The sequence below is a fragment of the Styela clava genome, chromosome 3, assembly GCF_964204865.1.
Source record: "Styela clava chromosome 3, kaStyClav1.hap1.2, whole genome shotgun sequence".
Classification (NCBI taxonomy): Eukaryota; Metazoa; Chordata; class Ascidiacea; order Stolidobranchia; family Styelidae; genus Styela; species Styela clava.
The window spans coordinates 16,163,671-16,191,290 of NC_135252.1; the positions used below are offsets into that span (position 1 = coordinate 16,163,671).

The window sequence follows — 27,620 nt, forward strand, 5'->3', positions numbered from 1 at the left end:
CAATTTGCGAAAATTGAAATACTACCGAATAAATGAGTCTTTATACCTTCGAAAAACTCTATCTAAAAATAAATGAGTTTGTACAACGTTGAAAAACTCTCACTTCAACCTTAAGAACAAAGTCTGCTAAGCATAAATTCACCGAACAGTTTTAACCGTAATAACATTTATTTAAGGAGAAATATGTCAATACAGAAACCCAAAATTCTTAGTATGGGGTCATAACAGATTAGTTTTGACATCATTGCATCTGAGGGGTCTTGCAATTACCATAGCCTGTCTCGTCGTTTAACTCAGGTTGCCCCTGATGTAAGTATATTTTTCATTATCGTACCACACCTGTTTTGCCGGTGGCTGCCTTGATTAAATAAATTTCATGATTTTTCTCACTCGAAACGTCTCTCTGGTATCTCGGATAAATATTCCTGTCAAAATCGTATGACTTTGGTATAGATACATACTTGGCAATAGATGTACGCAATAGAAGTGAAAGTCAAAGCAAGAATTTTTACTTACATTTTTGAAAATATAATTCCGGCAGCGTATGCAGCTACCAGAACGCAACGTTATGGCGTAGTTCCACGGCGATGCGAGGGGTATTTTAACAAAGAATATAGAAAAAAATTGATTCAATACAAGCCCTTGTTTTAAAACAGGATGTTTTTTTAAAATTGATAAAGTACAAAACCCTAACTATGTGCTATCAAACTTCTCCGTTATGACGTTAGCCCCCGTTATGAGGCCATATAGATCCAACAAACATCCAGCTGTTCAGGGTTTAAATGAGCAGAGGACTTCTTACCAAGTTCGGTTGTTAGACGAATACCGGTACTACGAATCAATAAGAGTTAAAAAAAATCATAAAACTAATGGATATGCCGTCAATACTTTGTATTTTGCTTATAATAGAAAAAAATTGACGGACCGGCAGCAACGTTGCCGCGGACCCGGCGGTTGAGAAACACTGATCTAGAATCATTGCAGCATCACTAATGAAGGACAGGTATTAAAACAAAATTATGTAACGTTAAACATTTGATGTAAATTTTTAGAGAAATATGGTAGAACATGGTGAAACTAATTCGGTTGTGCATGCCGACCTCGGCTCCTACCTGAACATCACCCCTAAAATCATATAAAAGCAGTGTATTCAGATGCCGGTACTGTACTTGGCATCTAGGCTTCCTTAGAATCCCGTCCCCATGGTTACCACACTTGACGGTGCCTGGAGTCGAATTTTTGTATGTAATGAATGTTTTTTTCATTCTTGTTGTTGCTGTTTTAATTTACAATGTTTGATTTTTTTACCGATTACTGTTGGACTTAAACATTACACGATGGTGAAAAAAAAAGATGAATGATTAGTTACGGCCCTCTATTTTTGCGCAACTGCTCAATCTCTTTGCAAACCGTTTGTTGGCATTAAACAAAACGGTGATATTATTTACATTGTGCGTGGAATGAGTGACTACTATTTAAAACTTTGATACACATGTTTATCGAAAACGCACGTAGTGAATATTTTTGTCTCGACAAATATCATAAAGTTTCCTCTAACAATATCGACATTTGTCAAAATGTTACACTGAAACTTTGTATGAAATATATACCAATGAGCTCCAATTTCCACTGAATATAACTTGGTAAATAATTTTGGTTAACATTTTGAGCTAAATTATTCGACATTATCTACTTTAAGCATAATAAATAATTGGTTTCACGTGATTATGTACCAGATATAATGATATTTTTACGTTGGCATTACATTGAAATGATTCAGTCATTCAATATACAACGTGAGGAAAATCAACGCATTTCATTTTGTAAAAAATAGACAAGAATAGGCTTTTTTAAATTTTCATTACATACTTAATAAGACATTTGATGCCATTTTTTGAGAGAAACGTCTTCAATATGACTCCATACAGCTGCAATACACCCTGAAAATTTTCATCACCCTCTGAGTGATTTCCCGTGAAATTCCATTTATTGTTTTGCAAATAGCAGCTTTCAGTCCATCAATGGCTTTAATCGGTTCTTGTACACCTCGCCCTTAGTTTACTCTCACACGAAATAATAACAAGGTGAAAGGTCAGGTGCACGTGCTGGTCCTCCCATATTAGATAGATCAAATGCAATGGGAAGGATCCTCCATCCATTGATTTTTTTTTTGCTGTATGGGAAGTTAGTTGAAACGATACCTTGGCATTTTAATTCTTAAATATTGACACCATGCAGTATCCGCACATAAAGAGCTGAAGTAAGCAAAACCGTTTTTTTTTCCTTCAACTGCACACCACACCCTCATGCCCTCGCTATGGAGAGGCTTTTTATGAAGCTCTCGAGGGTTTCTTCCTGCCTAGTACCAAAAAGTTTACTCATTGACAAAGCCAGATAAATTGAAATGGGATCCGTCACTGGTAATCAGAATATCATTTGCAAGAATATTTTCAGTTACATAGGCTACTCTCTAATAGTGATAGAACATTTCACGATAAGTGCACGACGTTTAACTGCCCAAGCCATAAATATGCATCAACGATTTTTATGAAATTGATAATAAATCACTCGTTATTGAAATCTCACCCTGTAAAATTTGTATAAAGAAATTATTTAAAACTAAATAATCCTATTACATAGTAAGCCTATCAGTATTCTAAACATGCATTTTCAATTGTTAAGAACAACATGTAGTTACATAGTTAAATAAAACTTACATTCATACCAAACTAGAGGGCCCCATTTGCTAAACTTCGTAAAAAGCGAGTTTTACGAGCACACAACTGTGTCTCTCAAAATTTACGCACGATCGTTGTTGAACAAATAAATGACCACGCAACAGTATGACTATGCCCCGTCAGTCACATGGATAGGGCAAGTATAGTTTGTAACAACCCGCTGTCTTGCTTTGCAATCATTCACTTAAAACTGATATTCATACCGCTAGACAAGACATAAAAATGGTTCCATATTTTGGGACCATCAACTCTTTGGGAAATGTCTTTCCCCGTTCGACGCAGCGTGGGGAAAAGCTAAACGATGCCGCTTCGTTGGTTTAACAAGATACTCATGTAGTATGTTAACCAAGATGGCGGACGCCGGAACGTGGTGCGTGTGCAGGGTTGGGGTTAAGCCATAAATTCAGGTACAAATACTACGGGAGTCACTTGGCTAGTCCCCGAACTCGTAATAGAACCAAAATAAGAAAAATTGGAATATAATTATGTGCTAACCTTAACCTGGTGCATGTGCTGCGTTCCGGTGTCCGCCAACTTGGTGCACATACTACGGGAGCGCTAAAAGATGAGACCCGAACTAGTTGGGGCGTTGGAGTTCTAGAACAGAATCAGTAAACCCATTAAGTTGTATCTTGAAAAATAGTTCTTTTGATTGAGACCATTGAAGAAAATGGCAGTCAAACAAGCGACTGTCAAATCGACGGACAACAAATCGTCGTGAACTTTTTAATTAACTAATTTTGTTGTACCTTCGATTCTCAATGAGCGAGAAAAGGTTGTGCGATGTTGTTTTATTGAAATGATAGAAAGGGATGGAATAAAGAATACTAATTATTATGACATTCGAGCCGAGAAAGGCACGAAAAGTACAACTGTGGAAGACCTTGTTATACCAAATGACCGTCCAGCGGTTATATTGCTTATTATTTAGTGTCGTCATCAAATTTCTGGTGACCTATTTATATTGCGTGATAGAGAAAAGTCAATTTAACGTTAGCTGAAAAAGAAAACAGTAATCAAATTAGCACTGACAGAATTGTTGTTCCGAGCTCTATTGATTATCACAAATAGTTAATAGCAGTCACGATTGTTTTAGTTATATTCATTTTCTGAACAGGTATAATAAACATACCAAAAGTAGTAACAATGAAAAACAAACCGAATTATAATGAATTACTTAAGTCATGGCTCATGAAATACGCAACTGCCAATACTATATAAATTAGCAGTTGCGAGCTAGTCTGCACATCATCTTCTATACAACTCAACAGGAACTTCTAAGGTTGGTGTGAAAACTGTTTGAAAATTTTGAAACTTGCGTATATAAACAAACCTCTTTGTTAACTCGCCGAAATTTTATTTCATCCAGATGAATTTAAAGCTTCTCACTATTTTGCTACTCGTTGTCTTGTTGACAATCGACCTTGGTGACTCATGGGGACGCAGAAGACGCCGACGAGGTGGTAAGGGAAGAGGAAGAAGCTTCTGGGGAAGGGCTAAAAAAGCTGTCAGGAAAGTTGGCAAATTCTACAAGAGAAACAGGTTGGTCGGAAAACTTCGTATCGCACTTAAAGAAGCATATTTATTTAAAAGCAATCAATGTGAAAAGTTAACAATATTCGAAAGTAATAAAATTTGTGGTCAACGTTTGATTTCTTACTCATATATATCTAGCCCTATCACAATACAACCTCCACACAACAATGTAAAGTGTTGTGCAAAAGAATAATAACGCAATAGTGTAAAGCAAGCTGAGAGCATTGATATATATTTGAAGGTCCATTTTCGAAAAATTACAAAATTATTTCTACCTAAGAGATCCGGATGTAATGAACCTCGGACTCTAAAAAACAAGTCACGAATTATAGCTAAACAAGAACACTGTCAACATTTTACAGGAAAACCATTCATAGAGTTGGAAGAATAGTACTTCGTGGAGCAGCCGCGTATGACAACGAAGACCAGAATAACTTAAATCAGCTTAAGAATCAGGTAATGTCGACAAAAATTGCTGAATTAAAAAACGAAAACTATGTCCTTTTATAATACTTCTATATCTGCTATATCTTTCATCATCGGTATTTACCAGTGTGCAAATAGATCAATTGTATGATTTGTTAATTTATTTCCAGAATCTGGAATCGTATCAAGAGTACCTGGACAACCTGGAAGAAACTATGAGTGAAATGTATCCGGAAGAAGACATTGATCAACTCATGAAAGCATTGGACAATGTCGTTGACATGAACGACGGTTTGTATTTTCTAAAGAAATAAAAGAACTATTATCAGTCACAAAAATGGCCATTCGGTGATGAACATCCTAATTTAAGACATGGTCTGCAAAGCTGCAAACACGATCAACAAACAACTGCTTTCAAATCCTCGAATCTTTATATTTCATAATCTTCATAAAATACTTATAATGTTTTCCAATTTCAGAAGATCGTAAAAATTTATTTGCGACTGCAAACGAGGAGATGCCTGAAGTTGAGCCAGTTCGATACAGTTCAGTTGGCAGATATGATCAAAGATGAATTGGCGATGAGAGTAGCAAATCTTGCGTAATCTTCTCATCCCACTTATCGGCAATTTACTTCTATATTCTCAAAAATATTTGAATACATTCGAACAGTTGAACATGATGCAGTTTTTGATTATCAGCAAAATGGGCGTCATCTTGAAGTTCAATGGCTTTGGATGGCTCTTTATTTTCAAATAAATGCCTGTTTTTTAACAGTACTGTATACCATATTCAGCAAATATTTACCAAAAGACCTCCGCGATACTCACTCATTCCAATGAGCATATATACAATGAGTGGATGACTTCCAAATATTTGCTCATTAATCCCTTATGCCCTGCATATTTACTTCGTCCAGCTAAATCGTTTGTTGCATATGGAGAAAGCATATTGCTCGCTGCAAAAATCCCTTGCTTCGGCCGCGCCGGTTGCAAAATTGGCCGTATTGAGGCTTTTAATTTTTCGATTCGTGTTCGGTTTTGGGTTTCGAAGTATGGTACGTTGAAAACATACTAACTATAAGCATATGCTTATTTGGAATGCATATCTATTAGCTACAGCACAGAATATGAAGTCAAGTGCGGTTATTTCTGATTATAGCATGGGATTTAGGTACATATTTATCCATGGGAAAGGAAAGGGATAAGAAGTCCTAAATATATGGCGAACCACAGCTTCTCGCAATCATAGTTTATAAGGCGCTCCATACGAAGCCCCAGGGCTCTCCGATTTCAAATCACTCTGGCAGTCTGGGATATCTTGACAATAAAAACGAAGACAAAAATTAGAAGAATAGCAGGGAATCGGCTTTCCTCTCCACATGAGTAAATATGTTAACCCCATCCTATATCAATGAATACAAAGCCCCACGTCCCTCTTAACATGGGTCGTAACGAGTGGTGGGATTCAAATTTTTTGTCAGCTGGTTCCATCACAAAAGTCATAGTTTTCGACCGGTTCTGTTACATGTTTTTTAGTAATGCTGACCGATTCGATGATCTCATTAAATTCCGTGAGACGGTTCTATAGAACGGGTAAATCCCACCACTGGTCTTAACCCCCCCCCCCCCCTTGGTTTGAGAAAAAATTTTCATGCGAAATTTCCTCCACAAAAAAGCAGCACCGTCGTTTTAAGGTCGCGCATTATGGTTTCGTCAAAACGATATTATTCTGCGTATTATCACCGCAGCGCAATTAACACCGCCATACTTTTTTATTTTTACGATATGTTATTTTTTTAGTTGGCGCTGATAATGACAAATGAGAATGCGCCCTTCGAAATGAAAGAAGGGTTATGAGCTAATTTCAGGACATTCTATTCCCGATTTCTTTTATTTTAATACAAAGCAGGGCGCATTGAAAAGCAAAATAGAATTTACTAACATAAATTTACAACGAGTTACGTATAATTTACCGACGGCTATCGCCAAGAAACAGAAACGATGAATGTGAGAATTTTTTATTTTGTGTCATTTTTGCGCCATCATATTTTTCAATTTCTAATTTTGCGTAAATCGCGTCAACATCGTTTTGGTAAATTTAGAAACGTTGAATCAGATAAGCAAGGCATGTGAATAATGTATTCTATGCAAATTTCCCGAGATGTTGCGGAGAAATAACATTTTGACCACGTAGAAATGCCATTATTGCTGATTTATTCACGTGTTAAGTATCAGTGTTTTAAACCAAACCTGAGTTACGTGAATACTCAACACTGAGTATTCTAGAGATTACCAATTTGCGGAGTTTTTTAATTATTATTTAATATGAAAAAAACACGGAAACGATATAAAATTAAAACATAAAAATGTCAACTATCAGCTTCACAAATATCGCATCCCGGGGTCAGTAATGATAATATTGTTTGCTCAAAATTGGGACCGTAACTGTGATACAAATCCAACACAGAAGATAAAAATCAGAATTAAATTAATTTTTGTTGTGAATACATTTCTTAATAGTTGTCTTTAACATCTTCGCCGATGTTCGTTAAAATTTCGAATAATTTTATTTAAAAAAAAATACGGTTTGCTCACCACTAATCACGGTGCATGTAAATAATCAATAAATGACAATAAAAAATCAACTTTGTTAGCATTAAATTCCAAGGAAAATTTCCACATTTCATGATTCGATCGGCGCTACACGCGAGCGTGTTTTTGTATATATTCACCAAACACCGTCAAAAAAACAGAGGCGAGCTACACGTGACTGTGGAATTTCGCTGTGAACGACGCATTGTTTTTAATTTATTACACGCCTCACGCCGTCGTGAATTGAACTTTTGGCGCACTGTTTTAATTTCACCGTATGCCCCCACCCCGTTGGAAAAATCCTGGCTGCGACCCTTGTTCAAATTCTATATCTCACTATTGATTACAAAAGTATAATTGCATCCAAATCAACAGTATCTATATATATGACTATATGAAGGATCGTTAAAATTAAATAATATACATGCAAAAATCATAATTGATAACAAAATGTACTCTAAATAATAAAATAAAAAACAAACTTTTTTGTGTAAATTCACAAGACATGAAGATGGCAAATTTTAAATTTCAATGGCAAGATGTCCCGGAGTAATTTATAGGTAAAATCAGTATTTTCAATAAGTATACGAATAGCTCACAAAATCCAGACAGCCTGGGGGTTCATTTGGAGCACAGAGCTATTTGGAGAGGCCGTGGTTCGCCATTTATTAGGCTTTCGGCTTTCCTCTCCCCCTGGATAAATATGTAAGTCACATGTTATATCAATGAATAAATACAGCAATAACTGCACCCCACGTGGCGACTGATTCATATTCTGTTCTGTAGCTACGTTTTCTGCCTAATAGATATATATGTATTCCCAATATGCATATGCTTATAGTTAGTATGCTTTCAACGTACCATACTTCGAAACCCAAAACCGAACACGATTCGAAAAATTAAAAGCCTCAATACGGCCAATTTCGCACTCGACCCAGCAGAAACAAGGGATTTTTGCAGCGAACGATGTGCTTTCTTCATATGCAACGAACCATTTAGCTGGACGACTTAAAAATGCAGGGCACAATGGATTAATGAGCAAATATTTGGAAGTTTCCACTCATTGTATATATGCTCATTGCTTATTCAATTTGTTACTGTTTAAAAATGTATTTTTGAAATGTAAAATAAAATCTTTGTCGGAAAACTCTCGTGGATATTTCACCTATACAGCGTTGGAAAGAATCGAGAGACCTTTTTCAAATATTCGACGAGTCATTCGAATGAAAAGATTCGACTCGAACTAGGAATCCACTAACCGACAGAAAGACTTGTCTCGAAAATAGCAAAAAAGAATTAAATCAAATACGATTTACATCGTAAATCAAAGTTCTATTGGTGAAATCAAATATTTACTTAACATAGTTGCTTCGAAATCTCTTTTGACATGCCAGAACTTAGAAATCATTTCTGAAATATTGTGGTGCAACAATAAAATATGAGTCAAATATAGGAATTCTGGAAGACAACGGATTCTCTGCAAAATAGGACTGTGGAGTCGGGAATCGAAGTCACAGTTTGACATATTTTCACCAAAGTCAGGGTCCCGGAAACCGAACTCCTCGGAGTCATGAGTTGGAGTCGAAAATCTGTATTCCTCGGAGTCGGAATTGCAGATTTTGAATGATGATAAGAAAAGTCATATTTTCAACGGAAACACAAAAAACGCCAAGTTAATTTGCAACTTATATATATATTTGCTGTTAATCTGTATATATAAAATTGCTCAATGGAAATTTGAGTTCGTTAGTTGTCTCAAGACGGCGCTGCAGAGCCACTATTGCTATTATTTTGTTGTTCTTGTTGGCATTTTTTTTTGCTTTTGTTGTTGTGAAAAAATCGCCTTTCTCATTAACTATCTGACCGATTACTTTGAAATTTACAGTGGCTGAAATTGTTGTTGTCGTAGAAGGCTGTTACTTTAATTTATGTCAAAAATAGCTGTAAGCTCTATGCAGGGCCGGGTTACTATAATTTCAATTATGGGCGGATACTTTGAAGGCATTTTTTGGAATATAAACGATTTAAAATAAAATAAAAATGATATTTAGTTTTGTTATTCAGGTTGATAATACTTGCCCAAATATTTTCCGTTCAGAAAGTTAAAAAATTAATATACGGCCGAATAAATAATTTTTTTCTAAATTTGGAAAACTTTACACTCTATTAATAACGTCATCTTCGAAAAGGGACTCACGTATGACATCACCAAGCCCCTCAACGTATAAATCCGGCCCTGACTCAAAGGGAATCGTTTTTTTTGTGTAGTGATGTTAAAAAATTAAAAATTACTTCAGCGTTTCGTGACCACATGTCACCGATCTCTTGGTCAACGAAGACGGGAGTTTTTATTAAGCTGAAAGTAGGCTATCGGTTCTGTAAAATATTTGCTACTACAGTTGTGACTCCAGTCATTTGGTATTTCAATTCACGTTGAAACTGAATGCATGATCATCATCGTTAAAAAAACTGGAAAACTTAGGACAGTCCGGGTACCGGTACTTTGGTACTGGTAAGTTACTGTAGCTGTTCCACAGTTGCAGCTTCGTTCAGGATGATTTTGGGGGAGATTAAAATTCCCGGTTTGACTTTGGTGTCAATATATTTGATCATTGCTCTCGTGTTTATATTTATCCTGCTATGGCTAACGTCGACATGGTTTCGATGCAAATATAGCGAAGACATTGGTCTAACTCTAAGCTAATGCGTTAGCATGATGTGTATTTTTGTATTCGATAGAAGAAGGCTAGGCAGTTATAGCGACGGCCATATTGGAAAAATATGCAAATTTAGATACCCTGCTATTTGATAAGCCAGTAGTCACGACCGGAAAGCGATCCAATAATCTGCTGCTCCTCGAGCGTAGGTTTTAAAATTAAATTATGGTTAAAATTAGAAACCGCCATTTTGTCGCTAAATTTCAGTGAAGCCTCGCGGGCCGGATATGGCACATGGGCCGTAGATTGCCGACCCCTGGCCTAGAGTATCCCTGCCTTACTTTGAGTTCAGCTATAGAATATTCTTCTTTCGCCTTTGTTACGTCACTTTGCTCCAAATCACGTTCACAATAATTTACGTAGCTTGCTTTATTTGCATGCAAACCTCAAACAGACGAGTTATTGAAATGGATTTTGGTTCATATATTCCGTATTAATTAATTAGAGAACAAATCCATACGTGAGGTGAAGTAAATTTTCATCTATTTTAACCGTTTTTTCATCATATCTGCCGAAAATAAATCTTTTTGAGAGCTTGAAACATCGATACCATTGGGTACCATAAATTCACCAATAAAACACAAGATATTAAATAGGTCATTTTTTTTATATTGTCTCTCTCATGCAGGACGTGTATTGCAGTGGGCATGAAAATAATTTTATTTTTAATATATAGTACTGGTCAGCGCAATGAGTAAGTTTTCACAGCTTATAGCTTATCTGAGTTTAATATATATATATATATATATATATATGATCCAAATTTGTAAATCATTGTTACGCTTCACAGCTAATTGTATGTATAGTGATTTTGCCTTCTAGATAAAAATAAAATTCGGCCATATGGATTTATTATTAAATGATGTGCGTCAGCGTTATATGATTTCTGTTTCGAGCTAAATGTAAAAATTTAACAAGTAGTCATGAACACGTGCAATTCATTCATTTTCTTTATTGCTGAAATGTTTTAAGGATACTTATTGTAGGATTGTGTAGTGCGTATTCGATAGCAATTCTCTGAATAAATATATACTATGTCAATCGCTTTTACACTCATAAGCAATTTTTTCATTTCAATTTTCTCCTTTTTTTTTACCTCTTTTTAATTCATTCAATTCCCTCTTTTCTTCCCTTAAGACTTTTCACGATTTGGAGAACAACTGCGTGCGCATCAAACGATCTCTTCAAAGCAGCTTGTAATATTCTGCTAGTCCGAAGTGGCTCGGTTTTCCTCGTGTTTTTCTTGGATGATCAAATATTAATATCATCCGACCTTCCTGAAAAATGAATGTACATGAAATGCATCGGAAATAGTTTAGTAAATTAACTCAACAAAGATGATAAATGTTAGCATTTATTGTTGTCAAAATTGAGATGAACAATGTTGAGCCAAGAAGAAAAAAAAAACAAGAATATCTTTCAGAGACCGAAGACTTATCGATCGAAAGTTAGGGGACAGCGCTCATATTCCATAGTGACACCTTGTGTCCCATCACTAATTAATTGATAACTCGCTAATTATACGACATAATTCGCCCAAAATCAATAGGCTTCTGGTTCGAGATATGATGAATGCACATGCAAACAAAATCTGCAACAGACGGACAGACAGACAGACAAATACCTATCAACGTACTTACCGATTAAAATCGATAAGTAATAACACTCAGCACTCGATATCTCACAACTGGCATATTGTAACCTCCCCGCTTTAATTCGATTTTATCTAAAAGTTTGGCGCTCCGGAAGTATGTCCACCGAGATGGCGCACAACCTGAACCCTAACCTGGTACACATACTATGTTCAGGTTGTGAATCCTAACCTGGTACACATACTATGTTCAGGTTGTGCGTCATCTTGGTGCACATACTTCAGGAGCACCAAACGATCTCCTCCTTGCGCGTTTGGTACGTCATTTTCCTCCAGATCACTTCACACTAATTTACGAAGCTTGCTTTATTTGCGTGCAAATCTCGAACAGACGAAAAATTCAGATAAATTCTTGGTGGTAACCGGACGACATACCGTGGTCCGCCGTATGATTAAGCAATAATAAGAAGGGAATAAATCCACACGTGAGGTGAATTAAATACCTCAATGTAGTTCATCATATCAGCCGATAAGAAATATTTTAGAGAGCTTGAAATATCCATAAGATTCGGTATTAATCATGAAATTCACCAATAAAACACAAAAGATTAAATAGCTCATTTTTTTATTTTGTCTCTCTCATGCAGGACGTGTATTGCAGTGAGCATGGAAATAGTTTTATTTTTAATATATAAATAAATACTGGTCAGTGCAATGAGTATTTTTTCACAGGTTATCTGAGTATTTAATATATATATGATCTGAGTTCGTAAACCATTATTACGCTTCTCAGCATGTACAATATAATTGTATGCAAATCGGTTTCGCCTTTTAGATAAAATAAAAATGCGACCATATGGATTTATTATTAAGTGATGTGCGTCAGCGTTATATGATTTCTGTTTCGAGCTAAATGTAAAAATATAACAAGTAGTCATGAACACGTGGAATTCATTCATTTTCTTTATTGCTGAAAGATTTTAAGGATACTTATTGTAGGATTGTGTAGTGCGTATTTGATAGCAATTCTCTGAATAAATATATACTATGTCATTTTTTTTACACTCATAAGAAATTTTTGCATTTCAATTTTCTCCTCTTTTAACCTTTTTCAACTCATTTAATTCTCTCTTTTCTTCCGTCTGACCTTTCACGATTTGGAGAACAATTGTGTGCGCATCAAACGATCTCTTCAAAGCAGCTCGTAATATTCTGCTAATCTGAACTGGCTCGGTTTATTCTTCATTCTCTTGATTGATCAAATATAGATATCATCCGACCTTTCCTAAAAAATGAATGTACATAAATGCATCAAAATTAGTAAGTTAACTCAACAAAGATGATAATTGTTAGTATTTATTGTTGTCAAAATTGAGATGAACAATGTTGAGCCAAAAAGGAAGAAATACAAATTGTACCTTAGAGTTACAATCCCTACCTATATCAAATATGCTGAACAGATGTATAAAAAATCACCATCTTTCCAGAGTTCGATAATTTCAAATTTTCATTTATAAAATATATGCAGAATTGTGGAATAGAGGGGTCTATAGCGTTTGATATATTAAAATTGTTCAAACTTCCTTTAAATTTTTGGTAACCTTTTAAACGTTGTTAGACAATATTAAGTCACGAAACAATTGAAAAATATTAGTTTCATACTCCTATGACGCAGCATGTATGACGCAGGCCAGGAAAATAGCATTCTCACCCTCAAAAGGGAACTTGTTGATAGACCTATGCCAGTTTTCATAGCTTATCTAACTATATATCAAAGTCTCAAACATGATTTCTTTCGCCGATTTCTATCATATCCGCTACAAAAAGTGTGAAAACAATTGGGACATGCTTGTATGAAGTTTCGTTTCGTTATTTGTTTCTTAAAAATAACATGCCGAGCAAACATATGTATATATGTTGCCTCATGTGCGTCAGCGTTATATCCTTTCTGTTTCGAGACATTGAATAAATTTTGAATATAACAAAGCAATCATAAACATATGGACACTAATTTATGATAATAAGTAACGAAAATGCGAAAAATAAACGGAATTTCATACCTAATTTAATGAGAAAAAGTTATCAAAGCAATTTCAAATAAACATTTTCTCTCTCGATTCATTATAGGTACCATAAAAAACATCCATATAAGCGACTCCTCAAGGAGCATTTGAGAACTTGAAATTTAATAAACTTTAATTATGATCAATTTGCTCCACAATATCCAATCCTTCAGCTCCACTGCTTGGAAACTTGGCCAATTTCAATTTGCATAAAAATGGTTTGCCTCAATATACGTGATACAATATACGCAACGTGATAAACTACACGACTTATCAATTTAATAAAAATAATAACCGATGATTCGATATAAAGAGCGTTCGCCCAGAAGTTGATTCACAACAAACTAGTTTGATGATCTGAGAAACCAGATTACTCAAGGTAAGTGATCTGAATATTTTCACGACATCTTCACTGGACGGCTTCGACGTCAAAAATTGTAGTTTTCACTCAAATGTATTGCTGTGATTTTGGGAAAGGATATATATAGGATACTTGTATACAAAGCATATTTGTGTATGAAAAGTATGCATAACATGAAACATTAACGAAAGAGTATAATAGGTCAATATCGTACGTCTTAGCTTAACTAATATTCTAAATTATTCTGTTGTAACACAGGAGCACTTCAAGGTTTAAAGATAAAAAAAAATACCAATTACCGACATTTTGAAAAATAGTTTGCGGTTGAAGAAAAAGTATCGTTCGTTACTTGTATTTTATAATTTTTTGTTTTCAGATGAATTTCAAATTTCTTGCCTTACTGCTTCTTATTGCCCTGTTGACAATCGATAGTGGCGATGCTTGGGGACGTCGTAGAAGAAGAGGTAGAAGAGGAGGTTGGTTCCGCAGAGTAGTCCGGGGGGTGGGAGGATTTGTTAAAAAAGGGATCAAGTTTTACAAAAGACACAAGTAAGATTGTTAAACATAAGTTTTACTGCATGAGTAAATTATAAGTTGGGTATATATATAATTTGCTTATTCTGATATTCATTTCTGATTTATAGATTATAGTGGCTTTACTGACAAAATCACACGAATTATTGGAGACGAAGTGGACATAACGATCGTTTCAAAATTTTGTTGTTATTGTTATTGTTATTTGTCTCCGTCTCCATTTTTAAAAAATCGCTTTTCTCTTCGAATACTGGACCAATTGATTTGAATTGATTTTCAGTGGCTAAAGATAAAACTTTTCTCCAGAAAGCTATTACTTTTTTTTCGCTATGACGTCATCAAAATTATTGCCATTGAGTGGCGCTACGTGCCCATATATTTGAGCATAGCTCTCTTGTATTATAAAATGAAGACAGATTTATTCTGTTATTTGAATGGTTCTACTAGATATATATTCATTATGTTAACTGGACAACGTTATTTGCTCACTTTATTAAACAGTCATAAATATATAAGAATAAATGGTTTTATTTTGTCACATGCAACCACAACAACACAGCGCTTAACACAACATTTCTTCTTGTTTTATTTAAACTTTGTTTAAAAAGTGAAAACACCCCGTGAAATAACCTTATCAAGCAGTAAAACTAGAAAAAACATTTTTTTTTGTGAGTTTTAGTGGTTTTCCAGGAAAAACCTTTTGTGTTATTTTCAAACGTAACTGTGACGTTTTTGTTTACGTGCACAGGTCTGTTATTCATAAAGTAGGAGGCGCCATTTTTAAAATGTTTGGAGACAATGAAGCTTTGGAAAATTTGGCAACTTTGAAAAATCAGGTATATTGAGTATAATCGAAGAGATGTTGTAATTGATTTGAGTGTCTTTTTGTATTTATTTAAATATAGTTACCTTAATTTTAAGGATCTCGAATCGTATGGAGATTTCATGGACAACCTAAAATCTGCTTTGGAAGAAAATTATCCCGATCAAGACAGTGAAGATATAATGCAAATGATAGACGATGTTGCTGATATGAAGAAAGGCAAGTTATTTAAGGTTTTTGTGATATCATTCACATTTATCCTATCTTAATGTCAACAAGCCCTGCAAAAGGGAATTCTATCAAGAATAAATAATATTTAATCCTACCCTCGAAATAATTCCAAAAATTATCATTAAATTGGCCCAACGAAACGCCCCGCAAAAAAGGTGATTTTATTTATATATACGAAAGGATAACAATTAACAAGAATTTTGACCGCAGGCAAAGTAGTAGCACTTACAACATTTTTTTAATACCTAATGAGTAAATCAACTATACAACCGAATGTTAATTATATTCCTTAATATCAGACGAACGCGCCGAATTCATGTCGATGATAAAAGAGGAGATGGAGAATGTTGAGCATGATCCTTTGTCAGATCAAGTCAAGGAAGAACTGTCGATGAGAATTGCCAATCTTGAATAATGCTATGGATCTGAATTTCAAATAAATATATGATTATCGTCATGTTTAGTTTTACGTGAATTAGTACACACTGACCACCAAAACTATTAGGCCCATAACGATTCAACCATAATTTTATTGAAATAAAAAAAATAATGTGAAATAATCCTTTTTTTGTCGCAATTATATTTTTATGGGGCTGTTAAAGGCTGGCTGGCAGAGTCGCAATCGAAATGCAATGCGTACATTATGAAAAAAGGGACAAAATGTACTTATCCATATTTCAATGTAATTCTATTCAAATTATACTGAGTGGTCCTGTAGTTCAAGCGAATGCATCAAAATCGGTGCAACATATTGCTCTATTCCGTGGATGATGGTCGACCTACATCAGAAGTTCTAAATCAGGGGTGGGCAACCTTTTTCGGCTCGCGTGCCAAAATCGGCTAAATTTAACGACAAAATTGTTCCGCGTGCCAACCAAAGTTAAAAACAATGCTTTGCCACTTTCAAAGCAGAGATACACAAGAACTCACCTTTCAAACATGTACAGACAGATTCACTAATCGGAAAAATATCAGTCCGGCAAATAGATTTGATTACTTTTCTTATTCTATATCAGTGAGACTTCTGCTGCTGCATTACCGCTGATAGAGATTTTAGATTGAGTTTATATTTTATAACTTACAAAGAAATACACAAACTACTGGTTTCATCTTTCAGGCTACTCTTATTACGAGACTCAATAAAGTAAGGCAGTTGCAAAGTCATAATGTATTTTTTTTGTAGCCAAACGTCATGAAAGGACAAAAAAAGTTTAAACAAATAACGGATTGTTAACAAAATCATAATGAATAAACGAACATCGGGTCTCATCAGATATTTCAGTCTTGAAACCTTTTATCGGAAGGAGAATGATTTCATTTCCGAGGCCTCGCTCGCCTGCCGGATAAATGGACTCGCGTGCCAAGTTTGGCACGCGTGCCAGGGGTTGCCCACCCCTGCTATATGACTTGCAAGTATTGTGGAAATTTGACCTAACGCCCTTGTGCAATTCCTTTGAATTTGCGGATCACCTTGTTGTTTGAATCCTTGTGTGTAGTACGAGTACCCACAATTCGTTTTTGAGAACGAACCCTTAAATTATTTAAAAAAATCAGATAGCACGTATTTGTTGCAAGTTTTACCTCTGCGCCCTTGCGTATCGTGTTATTGACATACAATTTACTGCGTCTCTGTTCAATCATAAATATACTCCATTGCAAGAAATATGCAATGAGTGACATAATTCAGATTCATTGAAATATTTTAAATAAAAAGATATCGAACTAATTATTCAATTTTGATCGAGCTAGTTTGATCATCTATTTTTAGTTCAAATTTTTTCGAAAGATGCGTCTCGCGGTTTGAACAGTTTAAATTTTAATGCTGGTGCCTCTTTAAGTTTAACTTCCGTTTTAATACTTACTGACCTATGCTTCTTCCCGTTCCAAGAGGTCAGTTTAAGTTATCAGAATTTCCCCAAAACCTGAGAATGGGACATGGAAAGTTTGGTCTTGCTGAGAGGAGGACGCTTGCTATTAATAGTGACCTATCAATGTATCAAGATATGCCAGTAAAAAAATATTTCACTTCGGTCTTTACCTCCCGTTGATGAGCATTCAATTAATTTTCAAACTCGAGAGCGCTCAAAGACTAGGTGGTCGAACGTTTCCTATAGAAACCATATGGCTTAGAAGTAAAAGTAAATCGATAGAACATTTTCAATACACTACTGGCAGTAATATTAACTGGACAGAAAGCAACCTGACACAATAACTTTTGCAATTACCCTAAGTTGGTATCATAATTCCATTTAATGAACATTCATACACTTTCCATTGCATAATAGGTTTGAGGTTGAGCTTCAAATAAATACACGGTAGTGAAGACGACCACGCAATAATAAATGGGAGTAGGCTATTTTACTTTCCGCGCAATAGTCAATAGAAAAATGTCTGGTTGGATTTTCATCAGAAACGGCAAGTTGAGTCGCGAAACAAATCGAAATTTATATATATGAGTGTAGACTGCAGACGGAACTCTTGTTATAAAGTGTAGCATAATTAACTGCGTATTATCTCTACTTGGGACGGACCGGTAATTTAATAAACGCCGTCTTTTCTATGCAAATTGACGTTGATAAAAAATTGAAGTGCTGGAACTAAATTGCTAATAGGCCGACTAGTATCTTCTCAGCGGGATCAGGGACTCTCCACCAATCCTATAGTCTATCGTACATATGCCAATATCTTCTAGTTTAAAATAAAATTGAATGCGGTAGATTTTCCAACTGTAATACTGCAAAGGTGCTTCTGACATTTCCTGACGCGAGAACCCACAACTTAGTTTGCTCTCTGTTCTGCCTGAAGCCTAATGAAATACAAAACTTTGTATAGATGCTCGTTTGAAAGGTAGAAAACAGGCCATTCTGCTCACAGTAGTGCTAATAGTGGAACGGACGCACTGCCCCCTGGTAGTTCATTGCACATACAAATCTTTGCAACTACCCTAATGCAAATACCAAATTCTCTACTGCCGAGCCTGTGGTGCCGTCATGCCGACCACCATGTAGGCACATCCATGGCTTTGAGTTCATTAGGATAGAAACATGCGTTCCTAATAGGTTGTAGATAGTTGGTGGATTGAAAAAGTTTGCTACGGCGTACGTCCAATGGTCAAATAATTCGAGCATATATTTAATTGCAGCTGTCAACCAGCTAATAACAACAAAAACTTAACAAGAATCCTGTCTTTCATTCTAAATATACATCAATATATTATACCTGTAATGAATGAGAAATCGAGTGCCCTGATAAGGGGCTTTATTCAACTTAAATCTAAAGCACATTCGGAATCTAAAGTGAAATCCATATGTAAGTAAATGTTACTAAATAAGAAAAACAAATACATAGCGAATTGCTGACGCTATTAGTAAGCGGGTCAATAGTAAAATGAGTATGTTGAATGAAGTAACTACGGCACAGCAATTATTGTCATTTGGTAAACGCGCTATAGCAATCATCGTTGGGCTGCCAATGTATAAACGAGAATATCGGTTGGAAACCGAAGACTTATCGATCGATAATTAGGGGATCCCCCCAAACAGAAACTGCAGTCTCGATTCATCCGCTCTTGTAACTTGCGCACTGCGCATCGCACACACACATTCGGCGGGTCTCAAAATTCTCTCGCTTTACAAAAATCTAGATCACTATATCAATAATTGATTGATAACTCGCTAATTATACGACATAATTCGCGCTTCCGGTCCGAGATAAGATGAATGCACATGCAAAATCTGGAGCAGATTCAATCTCGCTTTTGTGAGATATGGCGTGCATCTAACAGACATACAGACATACAGTTACATTGATTTGCATTCACAAGTTATTATAATACCTGAATCACATGCTTCATGTACAGAAACCAAATTTCTATAACGGATTGTGTATGTATGAAAGAACATTTTTATTTTAATCAATAGTATTGAATTTTTGAGTTCAATAAAAAAATTAATGAAAAAATGATTAACAGTTTTTTCCGTCGCTCAAGTTATTCATCATATGCAAACTACGTTTGAGGTACATTTCACACGGTCCAGTCCTACACACTTTTTATCTCTTCTTTGTGCAAGAAATAAAGAATGCTGAGAACTTCTGCCATAAAAATATGATTGTTAAAATAGTTACATAAATTGTGTCTGAATTTCATCTTTTATATTTGTTTGAATTTTCAAAGTTCAACGTTATTCCATGTTTCTATTTTGATCTGATTATTTCTATTTGTACGGTAATCGAACACCCTGAATATCGATTCTATTCTCACTTTAGAATTTGCTGACGTGTATAATGTTGTTGCGTTGCTTTAGGAAGTGAAATATTGTTTATGTGATAAAAAAAATAAATTTACTACTTTACAGTTGCAAGAATATTTTAACTACCCAATAATTCTGATCAATCAATGTTCCTAAAATTTTAGGCGAACTTCATTAGCATTCAACTATCTAACATGTTTATCATTCGCATTTTCGCAGCACTAATTTCGCATTGTTATGTCAATATTTCTAATTTGACGTCCTATTCAACCTCCGTATAAATTTTTCTTCCTATATTCATATGTTTACAGATCAGTAATCGGAATTTCTACAATATTCTGAGTATGAAAAATTTGGTGGAGCTGTTAGGACCGTGAAGTCTGAGCGACTTAAACAAACTTTATCATGGTGTATATTTAACCATTCAACATTCGTTACACGACGGTCTTGACTTGCTTTTCATGCACAGATGGTTAACAACAGCTTTTGCTTTTAGCTAAATACTGAAAGTGTAATAGTTCGAATTCTAATAATTTTAATTTTTAGTGGTTTTTCTCAAGCGTCAATGACTTTTTCCACGGTTGCATGCAGTGTCATTAAATAACAAAACATAACAAATTGCGTAGTCAACACGATTCTGTTTTATCGCAATATTTTTCAAAATATATTCACCCATTTAGGATTTATGTCAAAGCAAAGAATAAAGAGGAGCAAAAGGTTGCAAAGAGGCCTTGACTGCCTGAAATCAAACTATATGATCGAAACACTTGTTTTAAAGTTTAAACTATTTAGAAATAGACGTATTTCCTCATATGCAATAAGGAAATAGGCACCGCATATCAGAATGTCTTTTATTTCTTTAAAAAATCTGAATTCGTGTGGCCATTTTTTCAATTTTACAAGGAATAAGTACGTATTGGGAAGTTACCTTTCGTTTATTCAAGATTAACCACTGTGCTGAACTTTAAGCTAAGCCATGGTATTACACCATGATGTATTGAACTATGAAATTTTCTATATTGTGCCTTACAGGGTTTAAAGCAGGTTACAAATTTCCAAGTTTCGTGATTTAAAGCTGGTACTCGTCCTTCCGTTCATTACCAAACATCTTGTCATACATCCTATAAACGTTGCAACGGTCTAGCGGCGAAGCCTATAAAAGATCGACCACTTCACATTTGCTATTATACTGAGGACGAGAGTCGAAAATAAATTTTTAAGCGACTAGTTCAGGTTGGTCCAAGGCGGTCGGCTTCGCGGGCCACAAAATTATTTTTGCATTGTTCGCGGGCCACAATAGTGCCAAGAATAGGTAAACAGTGCAATACAAAACAAACACTTTTATTTTGCAAACAAATAGTTATCAGACATAGCCATCCCAGGCTAATAGAATCCGCATTTTTAGTTTTCTATGATGTCTATATTGTTAGCATACCGATATTCCCGACCAAAAAGATAGAAATGATAATGATTTAGACTGCCATGAACATCATTCAACTTCGCTAGTTGCCTCAGCTATCCATAACACTAGTCAATTCAGTGATACTATTGATGTAACAATATGTCAAAAGATTTTTCTGATCAATTTTATTACGAAACAACACGCAATGCGATTTTTTGATTACTCTCCGAATGTGACGCGGGCCACAGATAATGAAGCGGCGGGTGGGTTTGGACCACCCTGGACTAGTTAGTACTATATTTGTAACGAGGTTGGCTGACATCGAATTGATATTGATGATATTGATTGATATTGATGGCCAATATTGGCCGATTTCTCTACTTGATATGGCCGATATTTGGAGTCTGAGACTGTGTTACGAATGAGTTATCCTATAAAAAATATAATATTGATCGAGTCATTTTATTTTTATATTTCCTTTTTGTCAATAAAATTTAAAACACGATGTTTGCATTCAAATTGCCGTCTAAGTATTGTCGATGTAGTACTAAATAATGATTGAATGATTTGGATTCAAGAAATAATATTACAACATTGTACATACAATTTTAGATGAATTCCAAGACGTTTATTCATCTGTTTCTAATCGCCGTACTGGCATCTGACCTGGGACATGCTTGGCTGAAGTGGGACCGAAGACCTTCGGAAAAAATGACAAGCGTTGAAAATGAGGTAATTCTCAAAGGCTAAATCTTTTCATTTTAGGCCAAACGTATTTTACTAAATTAGCAGCTGTGAAATTTGCTTATGAATGGACAATTCCCTATTTCAATTTAAACTACTCTCCTGTCAACAGAGCAGACACTGTCGCAACATTATAACCTCGTGTGAATTTTAGCTCATCACTTCCTATGAATAATCATATATATATTATTTAATACTATTGTATCTAGGATAGCCACTCATTCCAACAATATTTGCACAACGCACCAAGAGACATATCTGCATTACATGGTATCGCCAGTATGAACTTAGGTAGGATATTGTATAAACGTCTTATTGAAAAAAACTGAATTTTAAGTTGAATAAAGCGTACAAATATTTTTTCGGAAATTGACACTTGGGAGGTAAAAGTTGATTTAAAAAAGTTAAGAGTGAAAAAGTTTTGCCAATTTTAATTCTACTCCATAAGGTTTTACATTTCGAACACGTTGATTTACCGCGTGCACTGATTTTGCATGAAACAGCCCATGCCAATAACCACATTTTGAAACATTCCTCGCTGCATTTTAAACCACTAATAGTAGTCAATTTCGTTAAAGTATATTAAATAGAATACATTGCCATTTTTCTAATATTAATAATTTTAAAACAGACCAAATTGAAAAACTTGCCCAGACCATGATGGAGGACAGCAGAAGAAATGACGAAGATCAAGTCGCAGAGGAATTGGCAAACAGAGCAGCCATGATGCGTTAAAATGATTACATGATATTTTATTTACTCAGAAATTCAAATTTTATCGGACGGATAGTGCATTTTGACGATATATTATTTCGGTTTCACAAAAACAAAATCTAACATGTATATGTTTTTAAAAGAGTGGATTTTAGTTTTGCGGTATATGAGCAAAAGTTTGATCTTGAGACATTTCAACAAATAAACGAATATTCCTGAAATTAAATGTTATTATTGTTCATCTGTAAAGTGAAGTGAGAAGTGGGTATACGTATCATAAATAAAATGTAAAGAGAATTACTGTTAAAACCAGATGTAATGTGTATCATTATTTCACTATATCTGCCAAATCTGAGATAAGTAGTACTTTAATTTTAACGAAAAAATTAAAACATCGGAGACATCATTTCATTTTATAGGAGTATCTAAAATACTAAAAATTATCAAAACTAGATTCAAAATAGAATATCAAGCAATATTCAGCTTGGCGACATAAATTTTTGCAATAAAGTACCTAAATAAAATAACTGATTTGCGCCCAATTCTATAACATGTATTTTATATTAAAATAATAAATTATATTTGTATTAACAACCAACTTATATAGAAAGGTTTAGTAAACTCGTAATTTTTGATATAAATTCTCATTTTGTTATTTCAAATTATAGCAAATTCCGTCTTTAAAGCTATGTTCACAATACACTATATATGTTTTAAGAATATTCGGCTTAGATGCGGAACAAATGAAAACGCGTGTATTTCTGGTCCATTTCGAAGCAATTTGGTGTTATTTGTTTTTCTGATGAAGCTTCGGATTTACTGAATATAAACATTCGAAATGAGCATTTCAATGAATGAATAAGAATTATTATGTGATATATCCACAATCCGTTAGGCCATCAAGTTGACGAAATTCTGTTAAAGTTTTGTGTGGGTCTTTGCGTCTCGTGTGTATTCCAGCGGATGTTTGTTTATTTCATCACTGTGCTTTTTTGAATCTCAGTTCATTGTTGATGAAGTTGATTAATGAGTCATAACTTTGAGCTGGCAGTCTGTTGAACCAATTGTTACTACCATTTACTATATTCAAATTTTAGAAAGATCTGGATACTGCTAGCAACGATGTAAAAAGTTCAATTATCTTTGAGATAAGCCAATTAATTATTTCACAACTTGAAACAAAATACAATTGTCAAAATATGCGTTCTGTCTTCGATACACTCTCATGTTTTGGCCTAGGGTCGATATTGACGGGATAATGATATAGCAAGTCTTCCAATTTCACGATATCAATCTTTTTAAAATAGAAAATGAAAGTCAAAACAATACCATTACGAATGTGATTCAAGACACATTTCCATCCAGGCGAGATGTTGCTGAAATTGTAAACGAAATACATTCAAAACGTATGTTAGCCTACAAGCCCAATATTATTGTGCATTCAACTTCCGATTACAGGAATTTCCATAAAATTTCCTACCAAAGTTATTTTTGACATGGAATAAATAATAATTTGCTGTTCATAAATGTCTGGGAAAATTTATGTTATGAAAAAACAAACAAAATGGTATTGCCTTAGTCAAGCGTGCTGTTGGGTAAAATGCCACTAACGAAGAAGTATATAAACGCGAAGAATTTGATGCAAATTATATTGAGGCGAATCTACACACAGAAGATGTTAATGGCAGGAACTGGGTATTTCCCTGCCTATCATTTGTCAAACGATTCGTGTTGATAATTAGAATTTGGCTTTTGGTTTAAACTTTTTGAGCTCTTTTGCTTCCCGTGTTCGATGTGATATGCAGACAGATCGCGACGCATTGAGAAACATCTTACGCACAGATTGCCCCATCAGTGATAAATATCTGTTTACATACGTGAAAATGTTTACTACTCATTGATCTACCAAAGCTGACGCCGTGTTTTTTCATTTGAAATATTGTCCTCCAAGTTGATATCTCGCACTATATTTGCACTACAGAAAGAATTGAAGAACGTAGAAGAATAAGTTATAAAAATAAAGTATATTCAGAAACTAGAAACTATAACTTAATATTACATTATGAATTTTATAGATGAATTCCAAGTTTCTCGTTCTATTGCTCCTTGTTGCTTTGTTAGCAATTCAACATGGCGATTCCTGGGGTCTGAGACGACGCCGGGGAAAGAAAGGTAGAGGATGGCGTAAGGCAGGGTAAATTTCATATTAATAGAATCCATTGGTTATATAATGTAACAATATTGGCAATTTATTGAAAAGTGCATTAGTTAAATTCGGTGAAATTAGCTTACACCTATTTGTTATATTTTTGGTAAGAGTGTATTTTGATGATAGATTTTCGGAAAAAGATTTCTCTCGAAACATTTGCAATTTTTCAATCAGACTAAAGAATCATGATTATTTACGAGAACAAGTTTTATCATATTTATTTCACTTTCTTGACAAAATACGCCATGTACGTATTCTCCTCAAATCTGTTGTTTACTAACCTAATAGCATTCTTTCGAAAGGAAATAGAAGACCAGAATTCCGTTGGTTAAACTGGAAAGATGGAGCGTAACCACATTGGTATCACTAGTTCAGCATTAACAGGCTAATTATTTCTTAATGATAACAGAATTTGGCATTTTTTTCCAGAAAAGTACTTGGCGGCATTGCTAAAGTCGGTCTCAAACTTCTTGGATGGGATCGTGATTCTTTTGAAAAACTGGCCTATCTGAAAAGCGAGGTTAGCCCTTTTTTATTTTATTTGTCTTTTATTAATTTATTTTATTATTCTATCATTTTTTTTTACTTCTTGCTGTTATTTATCTGTATATAGGACAGCGACTCGTTTCAAGAATTTTTGGAGAATGCGAAGGATGAATTCGAAGACGAATTGTCGGATGACGACATGAACAAATTAGTTTCTGCATTGAATTCAGTCTCTGGAATGAGTCTGGGTGAAATGTTTTTTTTTAAAAAGGAGATAATGCTCTGATACATCCTGTAGTGGAAATTAGCACTTGTCCATTTTCAATGTTTCGATATTTTTATCGCTTTCACTATTCTTATAACTCGAATTTAAAAAATTATATCGATATCAATGCATTTGGTGCACTTTACATACTAATTGCCATCACGAAAAAGATTTCCAATATTATATGACTTATTACTTACATATATTACTTCGTATCAAACAAAGTTGCAACCACTCGTATATAGGTTTATTCGCGATAATTTATTTATTTCTTCTTGTTATTGAACAGACGAAATTGAAGAATTTGCTCAGAATATGAAAAGCAACGATGTAGAAGTTAATGAGAGCTTAAAGAAAGCTACCCATCAACTCCGGGAGGAATTACTCCTGAGATCCGCAATGATGCGATAAATGAGTTCATAATGCGAAAATTTGGCTATATTGTTCCTGAATTCCAGTCAATTTTCAGTTACTGTCACAGTACACTTCAATTGCTCTAAAAAAAAACATAAAACTTTCAAGAAGCAATTTTTATCCATCTCTGTTTGCTTCGGAAACGATTGTATTCTCTTTTGTTTTCAAAACCTCTTGACTATAACGATTTATGAAGATGATGAAATATATACCAATATATATGCCTTTATTCCAGTGGTTCTCAACCTGGGTTTTTTTTTTCAGGGGAACGCAGAACAAAATATTTTTAAGTGCGACTTTTTTCTATAAAATATATCCTAATCAGTGATAGAAAAAATAAATTAGTTCATAGGCGGAAAAATTACTAACGAGGAAAAATGAAAACCAATTTTTAGGGCTTTGAGTTGACCAATCCCGAACTAAGAACTCCCACTTCAGAACACTCTCACCACCTTGACATCTTATCTGTTGACAGCACGCATTTTAATTTGACTATAAGTCTGCGATTTTTAACATTTTTCTATTTACTTCCCTCCCTTTCTATTAATACTATATTGTTTATTGAATCTCTAATGAACCACTTTTCATTGTAATGTAATACAAGATCGGAATATAAAATTACCACGAATGACTCTTGTACAACTGTGAAAGGCACCATAATATTGGAACATAAATTTAATTTTTATACAAACCAAATAAGAAACTTGAGATCACTACGGATGTGAAAGAGCTTTTAGGTGAAGAATCACATAATTTTTGTAACATACAGTATATATTACGTGAGTTGCATAAATGACTGCCGCTTAATTTCATAATATACATTTCATTCTCGAAATACATCCCGATTTTATTATTTCAAATGACACACCTGCTCCATTTTTGTATTATTGCGTTCTGTCTTCGGTCAACTCTCATTTTTCGAGCCTAGCCTCAATATTCACAGTATAGTTATTATATTTTTCAATGTCACGATATCAATCTTTTCAAAATCGAAACTGAAAAACAAAACAACAACATTACGAATGTGTTTCTCGACACATCTCCATTCAGGCGAGATGTTGCTGAAAATAGTAAACGAACTACATTCAAAACGTATGTTAGCCTACAAGCCCAATATTGTTGTGCATTCAACTTCCAAATACAGAAGTTTCCATAAAATTCGCCACTAAAGTTATTTTTGAGTTCACAAGCATATGGTTTTATATATTTAAATTAGCAAAGTTTTCTTAAACTGTGAAGCATATGTCGACGTGGAATGAATGATTTGCTGTTTATAGATGTCTAGAAATTTTTTTTGTTACAAAAATATTCAAAATCGTGTTGCAGTAGTCAAGCGTGCTGTTGTGGAAAACGCCCGTTAGGAAAAAGTATATAAACGCGAAAAATTTGTTGCAAATCATATTGACGCGAATCTACACTCAGAATACGTTAATGGTAAGGAGTGGATCTGAGAATTTATTTGTCTATCATTTGGTAAACGATTCGTCTCGATAATGAAAATTTGGCATTTGGTGATCAAAAT

The 27,620-nt window shown here is 34.5% G+C and overlaps 3 protein-coding genes across 3 annotated transcripts; all 3 read left to right on the forward strand.

Moving 5' to 3' along the window:
• Positions 1–3,959: 3,959 nt before the first annotated feature.
• Positions 3,960–5,292, forward strand: LOC120343457 (uncharacterized). Its single transcript, XM_078110596.1, has 5 exons — positions 3,960–4,020; positions 4,108–4,280; positions 4,637–4,730; positions 4,871–4,991; positions 5,180–5,292. The coding sequence occupies exons 2-5, from the start codon at positions 4,108–4,110 to the stop codon at positions 5,272–5,274; spliced, it is 483 nt and encodes a 160-aa protein (XP_077966722.1). The 5' UTR covers positions 3,960–4,020; the 3' UTR covers positions 5,275–5,292.
• Positions 5,293–13,922: 8,630 nt separating this feature from the next.
• Positions 13,923–16,168, forward strand: LOC120342944 (uncharacterized). Its single transcript, XM_078111069.1, has 5 exons — positions 13,923–14,044; positions 14,403–14,575; positions 15,309–15,396; positions 15,482–15,602; positions 15,914–16,168. The coding sequence occupies exons 2-5, from the start codon at positions 14,403–14,405 to the stop codon at positions 16,027–16,029; spliced, it is 498 nt and encodes a 165-aa protein (XP_077967195.1). The 5' UTR covers positions 13,923–14,044; the 3' UTR covers positions 16,030–16,168.
• A 5,809-nt stretch (positions 16,169–21,977) lies between these two features.
• LOC120343565 (uncharacterized) lies at positions 21,978–26,937 on the forward strand. Its single transcript, XM_078110716.1, has 7 exons — positions 21,978–21,998; positions 22,220–22,301; positions 22,642–22,718; positions 24,800–24,918; positions 25,363–25,453; positions 25,547–25,667; positions 25,974–26,937. Exons 1-7 carry the CDS (start codon positions 21,978–21,980, stop codon positions 26,093–26,095), a joined length of 633 nt encoding a protein of 210 aa, XP_077966842.1. The 3' UTR covers positions 26,096–26,937.
• Positions 26,938–27,620: the final 683 nt, after the last annotated feature.

Bases quoted from the DNA above. Each gene is read 5' to 3' on its own strand.
- LOC120343457 (XM_078110596.1), top strand. From the start codon at position 4,108: ATGAATTTAAAGCTTCTCACTATTTTGCTACTCGTTGTCTTGTTGACA. The intron at 4,281-4,636 runs GTTGGTCGGAAA...AACATTTTACAG, and splicing joins AAATTCTACAAGAGAAACAG to GAAAACCATTCATAGAGTTG. The intron at 4,731-4,870 runs GTAATGTCGACA...ATTTATTTCCAG, and splicing joins TAAATCAGCTTAAGAATCAG to AATCTGGAATCGTATCAAGA.
- LOC120342944 (XM_078111069.1), top strand. From the start codon at position 14,403: ATGAATTTCAAATTTCTTGCCTTACTGCTTCTTATTGCCCTGTTGACA. The intron at 15,397-15,481 runs GTATATTGAGTA...CTTAATTTTAAG, and splicing joins TGGCAACTTTGAAAAATCAG to GATCTCGAATCGTATGGAGA. The intron at 15,603-15,913 runs GCAAGTTATTTA...CCTTAATATCAG, and splicing joins TGTTGCTGATATGAAGAAAG to ACGAACGCGCCGAATTCATG.
- LOC120343565 (XM_078110716.1), top strand. From the start codon at position 21,978: ATGACAAGCGTTGAAAATGAG. The intron at 21,999-22,219 runs GTAATTCTCAAA...TATTGTATCTAG, and splicing joins TGACAAGCGTTGAAAATGAG to GATAGCCACTCATTCCAACA. The intron at 25,668-25,973 runs GTGAAATGTTTT...GTTATTGAACAG, and splicing joins AGTCTCTGGAATGAGTCTGG to ACGAAATTGAAGAATTTGCT.